General features: G+C 46.0%; 1 protein-coding gene across 1 annotated transcript; it reads left to right on the top strand.

Annotated features, from left to right (window-relative positions):
- Positions 1 to 758: 758 nt before the first annotated feature.
- Positions 759 to 15,068, top strand: myo7bb (myosin VIIBb). Its single transcript, XM_084706746.1, has 47 exons — positions 759 to 770; positions 998 to 1,099; positions 1,214 to 1,366; positions 1,627 to 1,811; positions 1,970 to 2,091; positions 2,173 to 2,315; positions 2,522 to 2,635; positions 3,019 to 3,172; positions 3,301 to 3,377; positions 3,474 to 3,593; positions 3,686 to 3,828; positions 3,928 to 4,138; positions 4,233 to 4,368; positions 4,679 to 4,845; positions 5,019 to 5,159; positions 5,299 to 5,457; positions 5,625 to 5,717; positions 5,929 to 6,023; positions 6,161 to 6,245; positions 6,434 to 6,652; positions 6,767 to 6,931; positions 7,208 to 7,420; positions 7,574 to 7,732; positions 7,848 to 7,922; positions 8,243 to 8,367; positions 8,486 to 8,612; positions 8,790 to 8,909; positions 9,057 to 9,230; positions 9,358 to 9,585; positions 9,694 to 9,861; positions 10,220 to 10,337; positions 10,529 to 10,655; positions 10,886 to 11,052; positions 11,211 to 11,392; positions 11,500 to 11,606; positions 11,711 to 11,859; positions 11,977 to 12,130; positions 12,554 to 12,709; positions 12,907 to 13,012; positions 13,119 to 13,232; positions 13,351 to 13,438; positions 13,539 to 13,645; positions 13,802 to 13,987; positions 14,097 to 14,213; positions 14,338 to 14,421; positions 14,520 to 14,639; positions 14,761 to 15,068. Exons 1-47 carry the CDS (start codon positions 759 to 761, stop codon positions 14,860 to 14,862), a joined length of 6,369 nt encoding a protein of 2,122 aa, XP_084562872.1. The 3' UTR covers positions 14,863 to 15,068.
- The last annotated feature ends 3,268 nt before the right edge of the window (positions 15,069 to 18,336 follow it).

Below are 18,336 nucleotides of genomic sequence, written 5' to 3'. Positions count from 1 at the left end.
TCAGGTCCAAAGGCCAGGCCCATTGTTTTATAACAGAGCTTTACTCATGACATAACTTTCGAGTCAGCTCACATGTATTTCAGTATCTGAAGTTAAGACACAGTAATCAAAAATGATTAAAAAAAACATTTTTGTCGTATTTTGTGGCACAGTTCAAAATGTTGACTTGCCAATGTCTCCTTATCTTTGAGGGATTCCACACACAGTGGTAGCGAATTGTTCCCCTGACCAAATATGTAAGTTTACAGTATTGGACGTTTCACAAATATAATTGTAAGAGAAGACACCCTGACACAAAATATCATGAAACGATCCAGTAACAGATAAGGAGAGGGAGGGGCTCTGCAACTGGTCGCTGGAGATGGGAAAGTTCGACAGATCAAAGTCAAAGTGCCATAAAAAAGATGTGTCTAAAGTTTGATCTGTTTCCTGGTTGGAGCCTACTGTTCAAGTGAGTTTTCATGAGCCCAATACAGCTCAGGAACGGAGGTTTCAATGAAGGACGTCAGTAAATAATTTAGAAGGTAAAATAAGCTCTCCAACTGTTTCCTTGAATGTTGATGCCTTTGTTTATACTGGTAATATGGGGAATGGGTTTGTTGGTAGATGAAGAATAATCATGGGAATAAGATGTCATGAACCAGTTTGACTCCATTGTGACTACAAGTTTTATTGTTCACACAGTGACATATTCATTTGTTAACTAATACCTGTTCTCAAATTGCATGACCAACGAATAGGAGAATAGAAATTTGGCAATGCTGAAAAAGGTAGGATTCATAATATCATTATCATGTCTTTATTAATTAACCAGATTGAAATGTTTTCAGCTATGTTTATCATTGTCTGAATACTTTTCTTCACCAGGAAGTTAAATATACTTCTGACAGTAATAAGGAAAGAATGTGATAAACAATTAGTATGTACTTGACTTCAAATCTAGTTTCCCGTTGACTGACGTACCTTGACCCTGACTGTTAGTTCTTCTTCTTTTAAGGGAGAATGGGTTTGGCTGGAGTCCAATATCGGGGTGACCATCGGAGCCAGGGTCAAGGTGACCAAAACTGGCCAACAGGTGCTAGTCGACGATGAGGGAAAGGTGATCACGGTTTGATTATACGACTCCCAAGAGGGTGTTCTCCTCCGTATGGTCCCTCAGTCTGGTTTGTGATGCTGAACCATGTGTCATGTCAGTGTTTCTCTGTTCCTCCAGGAGCACAGAGTGCCCAAGGGGGGGGAGGCCGTCGTCAGGGTCATGCACCCCACGTCCGTGGAGGGGGTGGAGGACATGATCCGTCTGGGAGACCTCAACGAAGCCGGCCTCCTCAGGAACCTGATGGTCCGCCACAGGCAGGGCATCATCTATGTGAGTCCACTTATCCACTCAGATCTCCACTGTGAGGATCGCTTTGCTTCCCCAGAAACAGTACTTGTACTTACATTGAACATATCCGACACAGGCTTTGGACAGTGTGTTACATCACAGGGGTGCACTAGAGTTTAACCATACCATGTACAAGATCATGTCATTGACAACCATTTACCCATAGATCAAATGTACATGGGAAGAATTGGTTTATACGTTTGTTTATGGAGTATTTGTTATCTTCGGTCCGTTTTCGGTAGACCTACACGGGCTCGGTTCTGGTGGCGGTGAACCCGTATCAGGAGTTGCCGCTGTACACAGCTGACCAGGTGAGGCTGTACCACGGCCGCAGGCTTGGCGAGCTGCCCCCCCACGTGTTCGCCATCGCCGACACCTGCTACTTCAACATGCGCCGCTACAAACGCGACCAGTGCTGCATCGTCAGGTAGGCCCCGAAGCAGCCCGAAGAGAGTTTCATTTGTTCATAGTCTCGGAGGATGGATGTCTCAAGGTTACACAGGTAAACACGGGTCTCTTCTTGTCTCTTTTTCTCTCGCTTTCTCTCTTGTTCTCTCTCTTTCTCTCCTTGTCTCTCTCTCTCAGTGGGGAGTCAGGGGCGGGGAAGACAGAGAGCACCAAGCTGATGCTCCAGTTCCTGGCAGCAGTGAGTGGACAGCACTCATGGATCGAGCAGCAAATACTGGAGGCCAACCCCATATTGGAAGGTACTGACGATTTAAATCTTCCACACATGTCTTTTTGTAAAAAGCCAATAGTCGTAGTAGAAATATGTTTGGTTTCCTCAGCATTTGGAAATGCCAAAACAATTCGCAATGACAACTCAAGCCGCTTTGGGAAGTACGTTGAGATCTTCTTCAACAAAGACGGGGTGATTGAAGGAGCCCGCATGGAGCAGTACTTGCTGGAGAAGTCTCGTGTCTGCCATCAGGTAGATATTAGTGGCTCAGTCTTTATTGTTATTATATTTCATACAGTTTAGATCATTCGACTATCATTAGGCGTGTTGCTTTATGCAATTGCTCAGCTGTGTAAACAATATCCTGTAAACGTGTGGTTTCAGGAAAGTAGGAAAATGTGTGTTTTCCTGGAATGGCTGAATATTTGTAGCTCTGATTGTCATGTCAACTTCCTCAGGCTTCGCAAGAGCGAAACTATCACATATTTTACTGCATGTTGGCTGGGATGTCAGCAGAGCAGAAGAAGACACTGTCTTTAGGCAACGCCACAGATTTCAATTTCCTCACAAAGGTATTTCAACAATTACTCACCAAACACCATAAATGACCATCCCACATGCTTTTACCTGAAGACAGCGCAATCACAAACCCTTTTATCTCTACGACGATGATAGTAACCTTTGATCTCTCTCTCTGTTTTTTTTTAGGTTAGATTGTAAATTCTGACTTCTATTTTATTTTTTGTTCCCCTTAGTATTAGCTAGACCCCCTTAGTATTAGCTAGACTTTGCTCCTTTTGTATAGTTATACCACATATTTAAGTTTCAATATTCTTATATGTTTAATGTATGCACCTCCCTGCCAAAGTAAATTCCTTGTTTGTGCAAACATTCATGGTGAATAAAATCCCTTCTGATTCTGATTCTGATTCTGATTCTGATACCTCTTCTGTAGGGTGACTGTATTGTTTGTGAGGGGCGTGACGATGCCAAAGACTATGCCCGTATGCGCTCTGCTATGAAGATCCTCACCTTCACAGAGAGCCAGTGCTTGGAGGTCCTCAAGCTCCTGGCTGCCCTCCTCCACCTGGGCAACGTTAACTTCGAAGGTGGCTCTTTCTCTGGAAGGCCTGTGGCTTGCGTGGGAATAATGAATGAGATGACGCTGTGTTTCATCGAGTATCATTTCGAAGGGAGATGTTTGAATAAGACTTGTTTCCTTATTGTCTCTAACCAGCCACCTACTTGAACAACATGGAAAGCAGTGAGATAAGGACATCAGACAACTTTACCATGGCAGCCAAATTACTAGAGGTTGGCATCTGTCATGTCAACGCCATACAGTACAACTGTAAATGTTGCTTACAGTGTGTTGATACTGTGTGTCTATTCCCTGTCTGTTCCCTCCAGGTGCAGAGTACAGCTCTAGGAGTGAGTCTGACCCATCGCTCCTTCTTGACCAATAGGGAACGGGTGTCCAAATCCCTCAGCTCTGAACAGGCCTCGGATTGCAGGGACGCCTTCGTCAAGGTAACAGGGCTCAGAATTGACCGTCAGTGTGTAAAGCGGAAAAAAATCCTCGTACCAAGTGATGTTCAAAAAGTGTGTCATCATTTCTGTAGGCGATTTATGGCAAGCTGTTCATATGGATTGTTGGGAAAATCAACAATACTATCCACAAGATCCCGACCAACGGTCCGAAATATGTCCGCCAATCCATTGGCCTACTGGATATCTTTGGCTTTGAGAATTTTGACTCAAACAGGTTTGCAATTCAACTGTTTCACTCAATTTCTTGCAAATAGCTAAGCCCAATATGTCAACTAACCCCTTTCCTGTCTCACTTAATTTTCTTTCTTGCCAGCTTTGAGCAGTTATGCATTAACTTTGCCAATGAGCAGCTGCAGCAATTCTTTGTGAGCCACTTGTTCAAAGAAGAGCAGGAAGAGTATTTTAAGGAGGACATTGTCTGGAAGAACATCTCCTTCAGTGACAACCAGCACACTCTGGACCTGCTGGCAGGGAAATCTCTTAATTTACTCTCCCTGATCGACGAGGAGAGCCACTTTCCCAAGGTACGGTTATCATCGATAATCATGTGCCAGGTTTCTTCATATCTGTCAGTATGGGTCAGGGCGTTGATAGCTTTGAGTGTTTGTTTATTCACAGGGGACTGATGCTACCATGCTGAACAAGATGAACACAGTTCATGGGAGAAGCAACGTCTACCTCTCCTCCAAAAGTGCTCATGATGTCGAGTTTGGGATCAGCCATTTTGCTGGGGTCGTTTACTACAACTCCAAAGGTACCCCGGAAACATCAGGATTCACGTTCCTCAACAAGATCAATAACATGTGTCACATTTCAGGCAATGCCTGAGTGAGTGTCTAACTCATACAGTGTGATCCAGTATAGACTTGTTTAAAAGGAGCTGAGCCAGCATAACCAGTTTCCTGGGGTGTTATTTCCCTGTATAGTTATTTCCTCAGTATAGTTAGACCTCATATTACAATTTTTAAGATTCCTATATGTTTCATGTATGCACCTTCCTGCCAAAGCAAATTCCTTGTCTATGCAAATTTTCATGGTGATTAAAACCCATTCTGATTCTGTAGGCTTCTTGGAAAAGAACAGAGATACTGTCAGCTCTGACATCATCAAGCTTATAAACACATCCACCAACAAGCTCCTTCGATTGATCTTTGAGACTGAGCTCAATAGAAATGGAGCCAAGAGCTCCAACAACCACATGGTCATCCTAACTCCCAGGAGCTCTCTGAGGGTAAGGAATGTCACGACTGTTAGAACAAACAATGTGCCATGTCAACTCTCCAATGACTCTATTCATAAATGAGTGATGCTTCTCAATCTTTCAGTGGGCGGTTGCTGATCCGTTCAGGTTTTTGTCCTGCTTCGGTCCCCTAACCGTGGTCTGTCTCTCATCTGCCCCTGCAGGCCCAGAGCGACGGCAGGAAACAGGTGACCACGCTGAGCGGCAAGTTCCGCATGTCCCTCGACGCCCTCATGAAGGCCTTGTCCGTCTGCCAGCCCTTCTTCATCCGCTGCTTCAAACCCAACAACGACAAGCAATCACAGGTAAGGAAATACTGGGAATACGCACGCTCTGCTAAATGCTCTTAGTGTGGTTGCTGTATTATTACTAGGGCTGAATTTCACCACCATTGGCATCACATTACTGCTGGCTCAAGTTGACTAGTGACTCTGTGTGCCTCAGAGCTTTGACCGGGAGCTGTGCATGCGCCAGCTGCGTTACTCTGGCATGATGGACACCATCAGGATCCGCAAACTAGGATTTCCCATCCGCCACTCCTTCAAGGACTTCCTGCAGCGCTACAGGGTGCTGCTGAACACCACTGTCTGTGACCCCAAAACTGTGAGACACGTGGCCCAACTTAAACACACATTGTGACAAATGATGGTGAAATGATGACGATGAACGTTATCTCTACAATGCCCGCCACAACCATCGCTATTTTTATTGTATGTTGTGGTATTCTTGGTGGTAACCAGTCCCTGTTCCTTCCTTCCTCTGTCCCCCAGGAGACAGTGGCAGCCTGCTGTGATGCCATCTGCAGGGCTGTCATCACTGGAGATGACGGATGGAGGATTGGCAGGACCAAAATCTTCCTAAAGGTGCAGTGTTTCTAATCCTACCTGTCTAGAACATTCTCAACAGTCACATACTCCTAAGAAACTAAGTTTGTATCCTCAATCTTAAACACAAATCCAAACTCAAAATATTGAATGCTGAGTCATCGTAAATTGTCAGCGTGCATGAGTCAGCAACATGTGCATATGTCAGGTGGGTAGCCTTTTAATAAACCTCTCTCCTGTCTCTCCACAGGATGCCCACGACTCTTTCCTGGAGCAGGAGAGAGCGCAAGAGTTCAACAGGAAGGCCCTCATCATCCAGAGGGTCATGTTGGGCCACAGGGACAGGTAGGGGACAGGGGTAGTGGAGACAATGACAAAATGAGGTTAGCTGAATCCAGCTGTCATCAAAGTGTATGCATGTACGAATGTATAGTAGATGTTGGGGTACGAATAAATCCCATGTGTGTTGACTCCTCTTGTAGAAAGAGTTTTGTGAACAAGAGAAGAGCAGCTCTGGTTGTACAGACGCACTGGAGAGCTTACAGAGTGCGGAAAATCTACCGCAAGGTAACATCCAACACTTTGGACTCCCAAGAAAAAATACGTTTTTAAATTCATGTTAAAATCTTCCTTTTCCAAAAGAATTCACAACACACAAGTCCTCGGTGAAGCAATGATTAGACCCGTCACAGTGTGAGTTAGGTTTCCTTTCGCTTATATGCTCTTCCTATCCGCTTTTCTCACTTTGGGTTCAGATTCTATGCGGCTTTGAGCGCCTGATATCCAGGATCCGCGGCCGGAAGGCCCAGTTGGAGTTCCAGAAGAAGCAGGAGGCTGCTGTCTCCATGCAGGCTGGGGTGCGAGGCTACCTGGCCAGACAGAGCTTCAAACGCCAGCGGCAAGCTGTGACGCTCCTGCAGGCCCACGCCAGAGGCATGCTAGCCAGGAAGAGGGCCAACAAGATCCGGACCGACGTAAGTTTGGAGAATCTTGACTACAGAGACGTTCTTCCGAAAGAACGGAAATGAACGAGCCAAGTTGGTCTGTCCGTGCATCTGCAGTAAGATTTGTTCTGTGTTGTGTGTCAGGCCTTCCTCTCCGCCCAGGAGCGCCAGGCTCAGGAGCAGGAAGCCCTGGAGCTGCAGAGAAGGCTTGAGGAGGTTCTCAGCCAATCCCAGCAGGCATCGAGCAGCCCTGAGCCTATGGATGAACAGGCGATCGTGGACAACATGTTCGAGTTCCTACCCATGGTTGTTTCCCAGGCCAAACAGGAGTGTATTTCTTCAGACGTGGTTGAGGTGAGCCCAGAACCACCGCGGAAAAGATGCAGGACGCACTGATCGTTGTTTGAGTCTCACTTCTCTTTCTATCCTTTTTTTCTTTTTCTTTCATTCTTTCTTCTTTAGAATGAGGAGAAAAAAGAGGAGGACAAGGACAAGAAGGAGACCAAGTCAGAGAAGAAGGAGACCAAGCCTGAGAAGAAGGAGACCAAGCCAGAGAAGACAGTGCCCTTGGTGACTATCAGGGAGGCCCCAGAGCTGGGCCCAGCGCCCGACCCTGGCCCTCTGAAACTACCTGTAGAGGACTACGATTCGGATGACGAAGAAGACGACAATGAAGATGACGAATATTCCTTCTTCAAGTTCTGTGCCACGCACTTCCAGGGTTCAGCCAGCAACAGCCACATCACCCAGAGGCTCCGGCAGCCCCTGCTCCACCACGAGGACGAGGGAGATGCCCTGGTGAGCACAGCATGGTCATCCGTCTTCTCTCCCGTCTCTCCATTCACATCCCAGCCTTTATCTTTATTTATTCCCTCCCCATTTTATTTCACTGACCAAACTTCCCCTTCTATTTTCCCTCCATCCCTTCCACCCACTCCCTCTATCCCCCAGGCCTGTCTCACGGTGTGGTGGATCATCTTGAGGTTCATGGGCGACCTCCCGGAGCCTAAAAAACTCTCAGAGGAGCGCCTCAACACCGTGACCAGCCCCTTCCCTCAGTATTCACTAAGGCAGGGAAGAAGGCTCAGCAACCTGGTGGGACTGGACCAGGTACTGACTAGTTGATCTATATAAAACATTTCTTTGAAGGACTATCTCATTTCTGGGGTTTTTACCAAGCAGACCTGCGTTCTGCTAGCGAGATACACTCTTTTTGTCCCTACAGAAAGTACTGAGAAAGAACAGGAGGAAATCCGAAGCAACACTATTGAACAGGAAACAGTCCACCATTGTTGAAGAGGTGAGGCGTTTCTTCCACATCAAATGCAATATTCATCATTAGTGTTCATGTAACGTCTTCCTTTGGCACTGTGTTTCCGAAACACCTGATTCAAATGAATAGATTGTCATCAAGCACTACAGAAGCCTGATAATGACCCATTCATTTGAATGGGAAACATCTAAAGCAGCTGGACACGGTGTCTCCCAGGGGCCCCCGCTTACAGCCACATAGACTTACAGGCAGAACTTGAAACCTCTTGATCTGCAGTCAAAGGATCCTCCACTGGGCTATACCCATCCTGTGTTCACTTGCAAATTGTGTATCTTTCTCCTCACCAGTCAGAAATAGAGGAGGATGGAAGCGACATTCTAGTTGGTGAAGGTCCCACTCTAGATCGACCAATGTCATCCTTGGAGCAACTGCACGTGATCGTTGGCTACGCCATTTCCAGACCAAATATCAGGTAACAAGAAGTCCACAACATTCCTGCTGTACTGAAACAATGATCAGTGAACATAGATTAAAAAAAAGAGGAATCTACTGCCAGCCAATGAGGGTTGAGTCTTTTCTGTTCTTGGCAGGGACGAGATCTACAGTCAAATCTGCAAGCAGCTGGTAAAAAACAAGAACCAGCGTAGCTGTCTTCGAGGCTGGATCCTGATGTCCATCTGTCTGGGAGTCTTCCCCCCTACCGAGCGCCTATTGAAGGTACCACCTGTGTACAACAGGGAACAAAAGTTGGTTGTATTCCTCTGCCAAGACAACTATTTAGACAACGTGTACGCTGCCCTGAAACAACTCACACATCATCGCTGTCTTTTTTGTAATCTGGTCGTTTATTTGTCCTTGTTAATCATTGACTGTCTACTCTGGTCTACGGTGCAGTATTTGGAGGCGTTCATCCGCTGTGGGCACAAGAGCTACGGGCCGTACTGCGCGGAACGCCTGCGACGCGTCGTGGCCAACGGGGAGAGAAAAGAACCTCCCTGTTATATCGAGCTACAGGTGAAACACACTGGCAAAGGGCGAAATCCGAGTTACGGAACAGTGCCGGATAGAAATCAGGCGCAGTCCTTCATACAGCATACCGCAGGCCGTTTGCCAGTTGTCAAAAGCATTGGTGAAAACGTGTTTTTGTCTTCCTGTGAAAAGGCAGCCAAAACCAAGCAGGCCGTTCCGATGTCCGTGTCCCTGATGAACGGCTCCACCGTCAGCCTGACTGTGGACTCGGCCTGCACGTCTGCAGAGCTGTGTCAGCAAGTAGCCAAGAAGATCAACCTGAAAGACACCTACGGGTTCTCCATCTACATCGACATCTACGACAAGGTGAAGGAGTACAGATGCCACCTAGCTGTCACTCGAACACTTTCCCGAGCTCATGTAAGTTCACGCAGAGCGGCTCTGGGGATGACTAGAGTATGACGTCTTTCTGTTTTCCCGTGGCGGTCCCCAGCTGTGGTCCCTGGGCTGCGACGGGAAGCACGTGATGGACGCTATCTCTCAGTGCGAGCACGAAGTGCGGAGGAAGGGCGACGAGGGCCAGCCCACCCTGTGGAAGTTGTTCTTCCAGAAGGAGCTGTTCACGCCCTGGCACAACAGCATGTGGGACCTCGTCAGCACCGACATCATCTACCGACAGGTCATCAGGGGCCTCAAGTCGAAAAAGTACAGATCTGAGAAGGTCAGTAACCCTGCTGTGGGGAGGGATGGTGTGTCGGACCGTAGCAGAGCACCATGTCGTTGCACCCTGCTCCTACAGGATATGACATCTGTTTTTTTTTTTATTCAGGAAGATGATTTTGTCCAGCTGGCTGCAATGCACTACTACGCACAATTTGGGTCTGAAAACAGCATTGAGAATGCCAGGAAGGTGGTGGAGGACTGCATCCCTATCACCCTGATAGAAACCAAGTCTCAGACCAAGTGGATTCAGATGATTAACGCTGCACACTTACAGGTACCACCCTCGCCCATCTAGTGCACTGATGTCGTCCTCTGCCAACTATGAGAGGACGATTCAATTTGAGGATGATTTTAGGACGGTTGCACGGACCCTGGCTTCTCATGCAACATGTGGTGTCCTGCTGCCGGTGGAATCTTCACTGCTAGTGTTGTTGTTGTGTTTTGTATAAATTTGTACTTTGGCTAAATCTTTTGCTGGTGCTGTTGTTTGGCTTTTTTGCCCATATTTGCATTTTGACATTTTTATGCATTGTACTTGGATGTTACCCTGCCTTGTCGTAAGTCGAATGTCATTGCCCAGAATGACCTTTGTTATACTGTGCATATGACAAATACATCAATCTCTTTGACAGGGTTCATATGTAAAGGGAAAGGAGAGGAAAGAGAGAGCTATGGCTGATGTGGTTGACAGTGCCCGTCAGAAGTGGCCTATCTATTTCTCCAAGTTCTATGAAGTCACGATGATCTCAGGTGAGTCTTCCAGGGGTTTTCGCTACAGACATGTTTGCATAGAAGTTGTTTTTCAACGTACAGTACCAGTCAAAAGTTTGGACACATTTTCCCATCGCATGCTCCCTGGCTAGATGTCAGGTTCAAACATTGTTCTGGATTGTCTGATGATTGTACCTGGATTGTGTTCTTGGCTCTCTGTTCAATCACAGGACCATCATTACCCAAGAGCAGCTTTATCGTGGCCATCAACTGGAAGGGAGTCTCATTCCAGGACGACAAAAACAAGCAGCTCTTAGAGATGACCTACCCTGAAGTGACTGCTGCCAACATAACAAGGTACATACGGCAGTTTGGTTGAACCTTTGCCAGCCACCCATTTTTGTTCTTATTATGTATTTATTAAGCGGACACTTTTATCCAAAGCGCCTTACATTACAGGGGGGAACCTGAGACCTCTCAGTATGCTTAAACCACTGAGCTGTACCCTCCAAAAAGCCACCTGTACACAACTATAGTCAGTATACTGTCAGTACAACAAGAAACCCATTGCTCTGTGTGTTCCCCAGTGACAGTGTGACTGGAAGTCAGTCTTTGAGTCTGGACACAATGCAGGGGCTCTATCTCCTGAGCTGTGCCCTGGCGGGGGAGATGGCCGAGCTGGTCCAGATGTACCTGGATGGTCTAAAGGAGCGCTCTGTGTACGCAGTGGCCCTGCAGGATGTCCACAGACCTGGTATGACCCCTCTGACCTCACCTCACCTCGCACGCCTGCAAGTCGCTTTTGCTCATGCTCATCGGGGTGATGTGAATCAAGCTGAGATCATACGCCACGCTCAGGCTTCTGGGAGTCTAATGAGAGTCCATTCTCACGGGTTCTTCTTCATTTGGCAGACGACCCCACCTTCCTGAGCTGCAAGCGAGGGGACCTGCTGGTCATAGTGAAGGATGGGGAGTACTCCTCTGAGCACGGCTGGATCAAGGCCACCAATGAGGGCACGGCCAACACCGGGGCCATCGCCACCAATGCCATCCAGGTGCTGCCAACTCTCACCAAGCCCAGCGAGGACACCCTGGTAGGCAGACTGGCACGCAACGGTTCCCGGCCTGTGGACTTTGACAGAGCAATACCGCCCTCTGGTGAGGTTTCTGATAAAGTGCTTCTTCTTAATTGAATCCCCAGAATCGGTTACACCTAAATCAAGACCAGAGGAAGACTAAGAACGTTCTGGAGCGAGAAGAGGCAGTGGCGCCCATCTCTCTGAAGGAATTCTCCTTCGAGTACTTCAGGTAGTTAGAACTGCCATCTTGTCATGGAAAGGCCGTTCTTTCCAACCCTAATGCGTTCATCCCAACTATCAAGTTCTTATGCAACTTGTGTGGATGTTTTCCAGGCAGCCAGGCAAGGAGGTGGGTCGGTCAGGTCAGGTCAGAAGGAAGGAAAAGTTGTGGGCCAGCTCCAGAGAGCCCCTCAAACAGCCTCTGCTGAGGAGCCTGGAAGACAACTCCGACCTCAGTCACATGGCCTGCACAGCCTTCATCGATATCCTTCATTAACAAAATGGTTCAATGTTTTTACTCCTGTCTTCTTATTGTAGAGTATGTACTCAACAATGTACAGTAGCAACTGTTTTATCGTTGTCCTTAACGACAAGCGCACCTATCCTGAAGTACATGGGAGACTACCCCAACAAACACGTACGCAGCGCCGTCGAGCTCACCGACCAGATCTTTGGGCCGGCCACACAATATGTGGAACTACAAGATGAGATCTACTGTCAGATTATGAGGCAGATGACCAACAACAGTAGCAGGTACTGTGTTATGGCTGTTCTTCTTTAAAATTCAGTCAAATTCATGCAAACAATCCATAAATAACTCAGAGCAGGTTTGCAGAGCAAACAGTCTATGTGGCCTTGTTTGAATTTCGCAGTGGGAATGAAATGTTTTTTGTACATTCTCCTTTTGGTCAGAGGTGTTCCTATAATAACTAGCTGATACGAGTGGTGAAGTGATGAAGTCTGCTGTCTCTCTCTCTCTCTCTCTCTCTCTCTCTCTCTCTCTCTCTCTCTCTCTCTCTCTCTCTCTCTCTCTCTCTCTCTCTCTCTCTCTCTCTCTCTCTCTCTCTCTCTCTCTCTCTCTCTCTCTCTCTCTCTCTCTCTCTCTCTTCTCTCTATCTCTCTCTTTATCTCTTTCTCTCTCTGTCATGGTACTCTCTCTCCTCCCTCCTCTCATAGGTTGAGTACAGACTACGGCTGGCAGCTAATCTGGCTGTGTACAGGTCTGTTCCCCCCTAGCCAGACCCTGCTGAAACACACCCAGGTGTTCCTGGAGTCCCGCCCGAGAGAACCCCTGGCTGCGGAATGTCTGCAGAGACTGCAGGCCATGCTCAGGTGAGAACACTACTGTGGACCCTAGAATAATAAGCTTTAGAAGAGCGCACATTCAATGTCAACTGGCTACCAACCAGCCTGGGCTCCATTATGTTCTTTTGAATTGCTATGGATAACTGTATCTTCCTGTGGCAAAACTAAATGCAGATTTCAGGAAAGACAAAGCTATGTTTGAGACCGGACTGTGTTTGTTGTAGGATGGAGCCCAGGAAGCTGCCCCCGCATCAGGTGGAGGTTGACGCCATCCGGCAGAACAGCAGCCAGATCTTCCATAAAGTGCACTTCCCCAATGAAACAGCCGAGGTAAAGTTTGCCTTAAAACAACCACCTTTTTATCATCTTCTTACAACATAAGAGTTCCAGGGTAAAGGTGTTAAAACGTTGACGTAACACATCTGTAAACATTTAGCTGTTTGAAGTGGAGTCAACCACAAGGATTCGAGACCTCTGTCGAACGATCGCCAGCCGCCTGAGACTGAGCTCTTCAGACGGTTACGGTCTCTTCATGAAAACAACAAACAAGGTGGGGGGAATGGAAAGCCTTGACAAAGTACTGTGTCCTTAAATATATGCCATTGTATACAATTTGTCCTGGTTAGGTATGTGAATATATGTTTTGGTTTACTTTGTGGTGAATTTAGGTTGTGGGCTTGACCGAGCAACAGTACTTCTTTGACAGTTTGAGACCAACCACTGAGCAACCAAAGAAAACAAAGAAATCCAAAGAGGGTAATGTACATTGACCAAATAGATAGTCAGTAATTCAATAACTACTCCCCCACCATCATGGTTTCATGTGTCATGGTTTTGCCTTTACATGGATTGACAGGAACTCCAGCCACAGCACCTTATCTAGTTATCTTCATGAGGAAACTATGGTTCAACGTCGTCCCAGGAAGGGACCTGATAGCCGACCTCAACTTCCACTTCCCACAGGTGAGTCCCACGTACCTGGATAGCCTTACCTAGGTCTATGAGCAACAGCTTCTCTTTCAAAGATTCACCTCACAAAATCATACATCTTAAAAAGTCAGGAATCACAAACCTGGGAAGCTCCCACCACATTCACACTGTTGTTTCTCCTGCCCTCAGGAGTTGCCCAAGTACCTGAGAGGCTACCACAAGTGCACCAAGGAGGACATGATCAGCCTGGCTGGGCTGCTGTTCAGGATCAAAGTGGACATAGACAAGTCTCAGTTTGTGATGATCCCCAGGATGCTGAAGGAGCTGGTTCCAGCTGACCAGCTGAAGTCCATGTCCCCCGAGGAGTGGAAGAAGGTTCAGTACTTCGACCATCCCAAAAGTGTTCCGAAGTAGCTAGGTGAAGCAACTTCTTGCTCCCGGTCCTCATCCTGAACCCAGCTTTCTGTCCTGTTCTCCCCTGCAGCACATCGTCTCGTCCTATAACAAGCAGGCTGGGATCACCACGGACGAGGCCAGACTGGCCTTCCTTCGAATCATCTCCAGCTGGCCAACCTTTGGTTGTGTTTTCTTCGAAGTGAAGGTGGGTGAGGCCAGACTAAGAGACAGCTAGGTCAGATCATTCAGTTACAGAAGGTCCAATGTGATATGTCTGTCTTTAATTCCGAAGGCTGTTCCATCTGATAACTCATTGTCTTGCTTCACAGCAAACATCCGAGCCAAGTTACCCCAGCATTGTGGTGATAGCTATCAGCAAGCAGGGTGTCAACTTCATAAACCCCCAAACCAAGGTGCAGTTTCATTTCCCTTAGCTGATGAATCAACTACATGAGTCCTTAGTTAGTTCCAACATGATGTGACCAGATGTTTTTCTTTGTGTAAATCTCAGGAGTTGCTGGTCTTATATCCTTTCAACCGCATAACCAACTGGTCCAGCGGCAACACCTTCTTCCACATGACGGTCGGTAACCTGGTGAGAGGAAACACGATTCTCTGTGAGACGTCACTGGTGAGTGGCTGGCCAATCGTCCTCGTAGTTCACCCTCAACAAGAATCTTCACATTAACCAGCATGATGTTTAAATCAAGACGCACTGTCATCCATTTGTTTGTCTCTTGTTTTTCGTTAAGGGTTACAAAATGGACGACCTCTTAACATCTTATTTCAACATGTATGAGAGTCAGAGGAAGGCTGTGCAGCCCAGGAACCAGCTCTTCAAAGCACAGTATTGACATCCTTTTAGCAATTAACCTTTTCATTGCATTACATTGATTACGTTCTATTGATGTTTGCACTGTGACATTTCTAAAAAGGGAAAACAAAATGCAATTCATTTGGTGAAATAGACCAGCCATGGATAATATGTTTTATAGACATCCTTGTCAAAAAAATGTATTTTGGTATGTGGATTATCTGAAATATGTGTAGATTCCTTAAATAGATCATTATTCAATTTATATATTTATAATTTTACTATTAATTCTAAAAAAATTACATTGCATAATGTATTTATAGAAACAAGTAAATAGAATTTCCAAAACTCTCAAATAAAATATTTTGTAAAAAAGCTCATGACTCTGACTTCATGTAAACCAAATTGGAAGACACTGAACAAATAAGGTATCCAGTGATTAGTTAGGCTTGTGGCGGTCAGTGGAAATTCTTCTTTTGAGGCTTTTCACAAACCAGAATTGACCACATGAAATGACTTGATGATTACATTTTAGTTAAACAATGCATTTGTTCAGTTATGACCAAGTATTATTGCAATTCAATGTGTTTGCCCTGATATTTATACAAAAAAATGTTTGTCACATGCAAGGTTAGGGTTAGAGTAGAGTGTAATGGATTACACAAATACACTAGATACACAATGGGAGGCTGACTGAGCAGTGACTGAGCAGCACCATCAGGTGGCAGTATTTACCTTTAAGATGCCACTGGCCACATTTCTAGTTGACCCACTGATCCTGAGAGACTCGAGTCGATGGAGGACTGGAATGGAATGAGCTGTCAGTTTGGCATAAATGATCATTCTAGGACTCACAGGTTGTGTCTGAATATTATAACTAGTTTCTTGGTTGTACTGCAGTTGTCTCATATCGTTTGGCACGTATGACTAATGGTAAAATAAGCTTCTTGCCCTCACAGCTTTGACACGACACACATGTTGACTTTCAATGATGTTGAACCAGGGCTGAACAGTATGTCATTATGCGTAGCCAGGATATGATGTCAGTGAGGTGGGTCCCACGAGGAAGTGGAAGAACAAAACACACAGGAATCAACACTGAGGTTCCTTCCCAATGTCTAACAACACTGCCTTACAGTTTTCAGAACCGAATGAGCTGGGGTAAAACTAGACCTGTTCCAGTTGAGGTGAAACATTGACAAGTATGACATGGTTTTACTTTGTGTATTTTTCAATGAAACATTGTGTATAGTATGAAGTGGACAAGGTTTGAATTCAGATGGATTTCAAAAGGTTGTCATCAACAGACTCCAGCCTTGAATCACAGTCAATAGAGGCGACTGCGACACCAAGTGTCCCTTCTGCCTGTTCTTCTGAGGCGTGCATGAAACCTTTCGCACTGAAAAACAAATTCAATTTTTTTTTAAAGCCTGTGAACAACCTCAGCCTGAAGGCTTCTTCACAGTTATAGATTCAACTGGCTAATAAGACCTGTTTGTTAACTCCACTTGGACCCAGAGCCAAAACACATTACACATACATGACCAACAACCAAAATATGTTATGGGTTGACGACTAGGGAAACAAATGACGCCCATTCGATTTACTGTCCCTGTGGGTGCTTTCAGAAGCCCTGTTGGCTGGAGCTGCCCAGGGTCTGAAAGTTATTCCATGTGTCCATTAATCAATGCTGGAAAAGTTTGTCCGCTGGAGACCTGATCAATCTCGACCTCACTGAACAACCACAACATTGGTGCTGGGATGAATTCAAAATATGAGCTCTACTAATACTTTGTGTTTGAACATATTAAATACAGATGATTGATAGCTGAGTTGCTCCTCCAAACACCCTTGCAAGAAAGCTCTCGGTGTCGACGGCAATACTCCTTTCGTACCAGACTGATGAGGATTGACTTGAAAGAAGTGTTTGTTGGTTTGTGTAACTTCCCACTCCCTACATATCTGTGTTCCCCATGATTGTTTATTGTTAGTGCTGGGAGTTCAAAGCCTCTCTTTCAAGACTATTAGGAAAGTGTTGTTAAAACCACAAATGCCACAGGGCCAATAAATGTTACACAGGCAGAAATGGTGACAAAACAGTTTCTGCGATTTGCACATGGACACATACATGTCTTTCATGACGATCAAGGTCGACATAGAAGCTTTCGTGTGGTTGAGCAATAGCTAAAAACTTTCAACAAATCATTTCCCTCAACGTTTCCTGACACGCTAGCCCATTGCGGAATTTGACCTCTGAACCTACTAACGTTCCATCCTTCTTTATCATATAAATTCTGGCAGAGGGATTCTTGGTTGGAACACGCCAGCCGCCTTTCAGAATGAGAAGGAATGTTGGCCGTTCCTCAAAATCCTGTCAGTCAGGGAGAAAGATAAACACTCACAGTTCATAAGTAAGATTGATTGCAGCACATACCGCTAGTTGCTGTGTTCCCATACAGTCCTTCCTATCTGTATCTCGCCATCTAATTTCCTTCCCTTATATAAGTTGTTGTCTGCCAAGTCCATGCTTGTTGAGGTGTTTTAACTTCTAATCCCATCTAACCCATCTAATTATAAAACCACAGTGCCTGTGTCTCCGGGAGGAGAGGGAGAGACAGAGAAAAGGGGAGGGGGGGGGCAAGAAGAGAGATAGAAAAAGAAGAAAAACGGACGACAGTGTTTCAAGGTTGATACAGAGCAGGAAAGGACTTTGCACAAAACAAAAAGTATGTAAGGTGTCCATAAAATTGTGTCTAGCTCTACATTTGTACGAATAACAGACACTATGGTTTATGTATTTTCCCATAACATCGTCTGGTGGATCAAACTAGCCATTCACCCACACATGTGATGGGGATACTGTATACAGTATACACATGCTTACACATACAGTGTCCCAGTGGTCAGATTCCTGAAGCTGAGGCATGTAAGCTCTGCCCCCTCACCCCCACCCCAGCCCTGATGACCCCAGCACATTCTCTGTCATTGTCATCGTCCCTGGGCTGTCAAGTCTCATTGTGGGAACAGGCATAGGCCAGTTGGAGAACCGGTGAAGTCAATAGCTTGTCTGGAGCTCTCCTCGCTTTGAGAGGAATCTCATGAACATCGCATGACAGCGGCCAAAGACACCCTCATCAATTCAGTGTAACCTCACCAACAGACTGGCTACTTAGATAGGGACAGATACAATACGAGTTATGCTTGTAATGAGAGGAACACTAGGTGTACTGCGTGTTTCAGGTCACAGGAATTTATAACTAGGATCAGATGTTAATCTGAGAGAAACCAGCCTTTGTGATGCATATTGTCCTCAGTTCAGTTAAGAATGCTATCAATGTCGAGCATGCTCTTAACAGTCGGCAGGAGGAACAGGAGAGCTCACCACTGAGGAAATCTGAGTCCAAAGAATGCATCTCTGGCATTTATTAACGAGGACTCACTCTCTACAGGTGGAGTGATTGTGTTAAGAGGAAAGGAGTAACTGGAAAGAGGACGAGAAAAGTTTTGATGTTTG

This window comes from Hypomesus nipponensis, chromosome 10 (genome assembly GCF_054491055.1).
Source record: "Hypomesus nipponensis isolate SF chromosome 10, ASM5449105v1, whole genome shotgun sequence".
NCBI classification, from domain to species: domain Eukaryota; kingdom Metazoa; phylum Chordata; class Actinopteri; order Osmeriformes; family Osmeridae; genus Hypomesus; species Hypomesus nipponensis.
Note: the sequence above shows the minus strand (reverse complement) of the source record. Positions and strands in the feature narration are given on the sequence as shown.